This window comes from Neophocaena asiaeorientalis, unplaced genomic scaffold (assembly GCF_003031525.2).
Source record: "Neophocaena asiaeorientalis asiaeorientalis breed wild unplaced genomic scaffold, Neophocaena_asiaeorientalis_V1.1 scaffold177, whole genome shotgun sequence".
Classification (NCBI taxonomy): domain Eukaryota; kingdom Metazoa; phylum Chordata; class Mammalia; order Artiodactyla; family Phocoenidae; genus Neophocaena; species Neophocaena asiaeorientalis.
The window spans coordinates 22,926,010-22,931,602 of record NW_020172779.1 but is presented as its reverse complement, the minus strand read 5'-3'; the positions used below and the strand labels follow the sequence as shown (position 1 = coordinate 22,931,602).

Sequence of the window (5,593 nt, the reverse complement as noted above, 5' to 3'; positions counted from 1 at the left end):
CACCCGAGCGACCCCGCGTCGCCTTAGTGTCACGCACGCTCCGCTTCCCTAACGACGTCTCCTTGCCGACCGCCCCGCCCTCTGCGCGCGGGGAGGGGGCCGTGCCGGGCAGTGGGGGTGCGCGCGGGGGACGGTACCCGGGAGAAGCTGCGCTCGCGCTCAGGCCCCGCGCGCTGGTTGGGGTGGTGCGGCTGGCGGTGGGGCGCCGGGCGGGGGGCTGGAGCGGAGGCGCCTTGCGGACGGGCTGTAGGGGGCGGGGCAGGGTGGCCCCCAGCTCGGTGCCCGCCGTCTCCTCCCCAGCCCTTAGCCTAGGGGCGGAGGCACAGAGCCCACATTGTGCCCCCGCGCCAGCCCGGCCCCGCCGGGACAGAGCCGCATTCACCTCCTGCACGGCAGCGCTTGTGGGGCCCGGGAGCTGAGGGGCGTGCACGCGCGGGTGTGGGTGCCCCGCGGCAGCTCCGCGCAGGGCGGGCCGCTGGAGGGGCAGCCCGGGCTCCCACCCAGCCTTGCGGCAGCGCAGCTCCCGCGGCCCACGCTGATGCGGCTCTGGCTATTTATAGGCGTTCACTGCGGAGACCGAGGTGGGACTGCGCGGGGGCTGGGCTGGGGTAAGGCGACGGGGAGCGCTATTGGCTCAAACAGCTTGGAGGTAGAGCCAGTGTGCGAGGTGCGGGGTCTGGGAGGGGAGGGCAGCAGCCAGTGCTTCCTCATGGCCTGGCTTGCTTGCTGAGTCGAGGAGTAGAGGAGATGGGGTCCAGGTTTGGGATGGAGGGATCGGAGGCCAGTGTCCGAGTGACGGGGTGGCGGGGGGGATCTGTCCTCTGATTGGGTGAACCCCTGGGTGACAGCATGGAGGGGTCAGTGTTTGGGTGACTAAGAGAAGAGAGTGGCAGTGAATGTTGGGGGGTGGGGGGGTATCAGTGTCCCAGTGATAGACTGGAGGGAGTGAGGTCAGTGTCTTGGGAGGGGGTCTCCGTGTGGGTATCGGAGGAATGAGCTGGAGCGGGTGAGGCCAGCTGTGGATGGCTGCAAAGGGTTGTCCGTGTCTGGGTTGAGAGGGTCGGGGTTCAGTATGTAGATGAAGCGGGACATAGGAGCGGTGTGGGTGTCAGTGTCCAGATGACAGGGTGGATGGGGTGAGGTCCATGTTTAGGTTAAGAATGTGGTGGTCGGTATGCAGTATCCCCCCCATACACGGTGGTGTGACTCCCCCTCCCCCCGCTCCCTCTCCAGGAGGCCATGTCGGGCGAGGACCACGAGGTTCGGGCAGTGGTTGAGGATGGCTCCAACGGAGGCAGTGGCTCGCCCAGCCCTGGGGACACACTGCCCTGGAACCTGGAGAAAACACAGCGGAGCCGGCTAAGCGGAGGTGGCCCTGGGGGGAATGGGAGTGTCTTGGACCCTGCCGAGCGGGCAGTCATCCGCATTGCAGGTAACGACGCTGAAGAGCTTAGGCTGTCCAATTCATAAACATTTGCTTGTTGACTGAGCACGTGCTGTGTGCTCTGTGCAGGTATAGGACTGGGATGAGAGACGTGAGGGTGATCTGCGGGTCAGAGAGGGCCTCTCCTGTCCCAAGTGGTTGCAGACAGCACAGCGCCACCTGCTGGCTCCACCCGGTCAGCTGCATGAGGCCTGAGGTTGAGCTTGCTGAGTTGGCACCATCCTTGGTCTCAGGACAAGGGTCCAGTGCCCAGATGTGATGATGACACTTTCTTGAGATCCTGCGGCAAAGCCGCCTTCGAGGCCCCTGGTCTTGGCTGCCACCATGGGGGTGGGGTGGGTAGAAGCATGTAGGAGCAGAACAGGAGGGGCCACCTGGTTGGCGAGAGCCCCAGCCCCTCCCTGAGCCAGGGTCCGGCCTTGCCCTCTAGTAGCTGCCATTCTTGCGGGGAGGATGGGGAAGGCCCAGTGCAAGGCCCCTGACAGTGTCGGGCTGGCAGCTGGACAGTGGCTCCTCCCTTTGAGAAGTAGGTGACCTAGGGCTTGAGGCTATTGGGCAGGGCGTGCTGGGAAGGGAGGAGCCAGCTGAGGGTCTCTGGATCAGTCTGTGGACTACTGACCCTGTCCCGTCGGCTAGGACAGAATGATGATGAGGGTCTGGGGGATGGGCTGACCCTGCAGGAGACCGGGAGGGTGGACCGAGGTGCGTGGGAAGAGGCCTGGAAGCCCAGTGCTGGGCGAGGATGGTGGCGGGGGCAGCAAGGAACTCTGTGGGTGGAAGCACAAGCAAGAGCTTGTGGGGACGCAGGGGAGCGGGACAGCGTGAAGGGAAACCTCACCGTCTGCCCCACCCTCGGGAGCCGGTGTGGACATGGCACGGGACCGCCAGTCCTTTTCACATGTCACATCCGGATGTTAAAGGACGAGGTTCTTTTTCACTCACGTGAAAGTGAACCCTGAATGTCCTCTCGCAGCCCTGGACCCTCTTCACTAGCAGGCCCTGCGGGCGCTCTTTGTGTACGCCTGGCGACCCTCTTAGCCCTGAGCCCTGGAAGTGGGGCTTCTGGCCACAGTGTTTGTGGCATTTCCAGTTAGAGGAACACTGCCGGGGGCATTCTGGAGAGGGCATTTCTCAACACTGGGAGATGGGGGATTGCCAATCTGATGGGTGGCAAAGAATTTGGTTTTTTTTTTTAACCAATCATTTTTCCTTCTGTAAATTCCCTATTTCAGTCCTTTTATTCGTAGTTAAGTTTTTGTGTGTAAGGGTTTCATGTTGAAGATCCCCACTCCACCTCCCAGGTTGTAATAGAAGGATCCTAGGTAGCGGCGGTTGGAGCAGAAGCTGGGGGTGGCGGCCAGGTGAGGTCGCTGGGTCTGGCAGGGTGGTGGAGAGCTCGCGGCTGGGGACGGAGGGTGCCCCTGCAGCGCCGGGTGCGGAGAACTCGGGCTGTCGGCAGGCCGGCGACTGGGGCGGGGGCGGGGAGGGGGTGTGCCCCCGCCGGGACGGGCGCGGGACGCAGACTCGTAGCCTCCCAGCCCGCTCCGCTGCGGCTGCCGAGCCGACGCCGGGAGGCGCCCGGGCGCGCTGCCGCCTCTCCCCCGGGCCCCGCCCGCCCGTGGGGCATCCTGGGTGCGGGGCGGGGCGGGGGCGGCCCCTTTAAGCGGCGCGCACGGCCGCAGGGACCGAGTGGCCGCCGGGGGCAGGAGGCTCGCTCTGCGCCGCAGCGCTCCGCTGTGTCCCGCGCCTGCCGCCGGCATGGCTGCCCTGCTGCCGCCTCGTCCGCCGCCCGACGAGCAGGACTTCATCCAGGCCTACGAGGAGGTGCGGGAGAAGTACAAAGGTACGGCGCCCCCGCCCCCCCTCCGGGCTGCCTGCCGTCTGGCCGGCCCTGACAGGTCCTCCGGCCAGACAGTCCGGCCTCTGACACCTCGTCCGCGGTAGTCGTCCCGATCGGAGCCCAGCCCCGCCCCCCGCCGCCAGCCTCGCTCGACCCGCGCGGCCGCCGGCCCCCGAGGAAGAGGCAGCGCGCTCGGCGGAGCCCCATAGTCATGTCCTTAATAGGCATCGTGCGGCGTGGGTGGGGTGGGTGGAGTGGGCCGCCCCTCCCCGCCCCGGCCAATGTCCTGTGTCCGGAGTCTGTGCACAGCAGACACGTGGTTCAAGGCAGAGCTGTCCTCTGCCTCTCAGCTAGGTGCTTCCCCCAGGGGTGCGGGTGGCTGCCACTGCCTGGCAGTGTGGGTCGCATAGTTGCTGCCTTTCCTCACCTCCCCTAGTTGGTGAGCACCTAGGCCACCACCCGCCTTGGCAGGGACTCCTGTTACGCCCCTCTACTGTTCCCTGGGGAGCAGCTGTGGGCTGGGGAACTTAGGGCGGCCCCCTCCTCCTCTTCAGAGGAGCCACTCTGTGCCTTTGGCAGAACCCCCTGGCCCTGCTGCACACCCCCTGGACCTGCCCAGGCCTTACTGCTGTCAGCTGCCCACAGCCCAGCTGCCTGGGGCGCTGGGCTCTGAGCAGGCGTGGACACAGCCCTGGCTTCTGGCCCGCAGAGGCTTAGAGAGGGTCGAGGTGGGGCCCTGGGCAGAGCTGACCCAGAGCAGGTCCCAGCTCCACATGGCTGGTTATGCTGGCTCTGCCCCCAAGGGCAGTTCAGGGAGAGAGGTCCTGCTGGGACCTTGCCTGGAGCCTGGGCAGCCGCTGTCCATCCACTGACCTCACCCAGGCAAGCAGGGGAGGTTTCACGGGGCCCAGGGCTCGCCTCCACCAGGCAGTCCTCCACTCACAGCTTTCCTGGGTCCAGAGCGGTAGATGTGCTGTGTGCTTCTCCTTGTCAGCTTCTCCTTGTCAGCACTGTGGTCGCCGATCTGTTGCCTCTGTGACCAGTTCGCTGGGGCCCGGTAGAGACACTCGTGACAGTGGGCTCCTGAGCCTGACCGCCGCACCTGCAGGGAGGGAGGGTATGCCTCTGGAGGGCTGGCCTGGCCTGGGAGGGTCCATCTGGACAGGTCCAGGGCAAGGAAGCAGCTGCCCACTGGGCCACAGCTCTCCTGGCAAACCCCAGGACGAAACTGGTTATGAACTGGCCACTCTAGTGAAAGTGGGGACACTTACACAGAATGACTAGTGCTTTGTTCCAGCATCTTCCTCGGTCAGATAACGTCGCAGGGCCGTGTGTGGTTCCAGAGGCTGTCAGGGCATCAAGGTGAAGCATCCCAGCCTGAGGAGCTGTGTCCCTCTACTCCCGGGATGCCAGCCCATCTCTCAGGAGTGAGTCCTGACAGGACCCTGTGGGCTTCCAGGGTGGCTGTGAGGGCGCACCGGGCTGCCGTGGCCCGTGCCCCCTCCCGGGCTCGCCTGGTTCCTGCCTGCGGGTGCTGGGGCACGTGCCCAAAGTGGACTGGCCACCGCCACGGTGAAGCCCCCCTAGCGTGTGGCACTGGCCCGAGGGCGGGTGAGAGTGGCGAAGTGGGAGCGTAGGAGCCGGGGACGGCCGAGGGGAGGGGAGGCTTCTGGGGTACCCCGAGTCACCTCCCCTCCTGGCTTGAGGCAAGGGAATGGGGGGGGGCGGGGCTGTGCCTGTGGCTGGGCCGGGGCCACTGCCAAGGCCCAGGAGTGGCCTAGAGGAGCAGAAACGGCCAGGCTATGGGCCGCGGCCTGATCCTGTGAGCCCCTTGGGCCTCCTGGAGGCCTGAGGCCCTGGCCCATCCTGCCCCAGAGAGGAGGCCACCCCTAGTGAGGGAGCAGAGCGAAGCCCCTGATCCCACCGCCATTGGGTGACTGCTGGGGGCTGGGGGGGCGCCGCAAGCGCTAGCAGGCTCTGCCCTCGGGGACCCCTGGCCCACCGCTGGGCCCACGAAGGGCCCTGGCTTCTGCCTCCTGGCCTCTTCCCCGCACCTGCACGCGCCCCCAGCCCCACCTTTGCCCTGCTCGCGCTCGTGAGATGCACTTGCCCATCTGCCTCCAAGACCCAGCTTCTTCGCCCCTCACCTTTATGTCCCCCCACCCCACAGCAGTGGAGGTGTCACTCCCCAGCTCTCCCTCTGGAAATCCCCAGTCCTCCCCACTGGGCCCTGCTCCTTCCAGAACAATCTCCACTTCCTGTCTGCCTGAACCGCTTGCCCCTCCCCATCCTCCCTGCCTTTGCTCCAG

General features: G+C 66.2%; 1 protein-coding gene across 1 annotated transcript in view; it reads left to right on the top strand.

Moving 5' to 3' along the window:
- Positions 1-2,437, top strand: part of PARP10 (poly(ADP-ribose) polymerase family member 10) — a 9,893-nt gene extending 7,456 nt beyond the window's left edge. Inside the window, exons 12-16 of the mRNA XM_024741028.1 lie at positions 28-197; positions 371-667; positions 1,234-1,432; positions 2,081-2,146; positions 2,418-2,437. Coding sequence (XP_024596796.1) covers positions 28-197; positions 371-667; positions 1,234-1,432; positions 2,081-2,146; positions 2,418-2,437 — 752 coding nt within the window. The remainder of the gene's footprint in view (positions 1-27; positions 198-370; positions 668-1,233; positions 1,433-2,080; positions 2,147-2,417) is intronic.
- Positions 2,438-5,593: the final 3,156 nt, after the last annotated feature.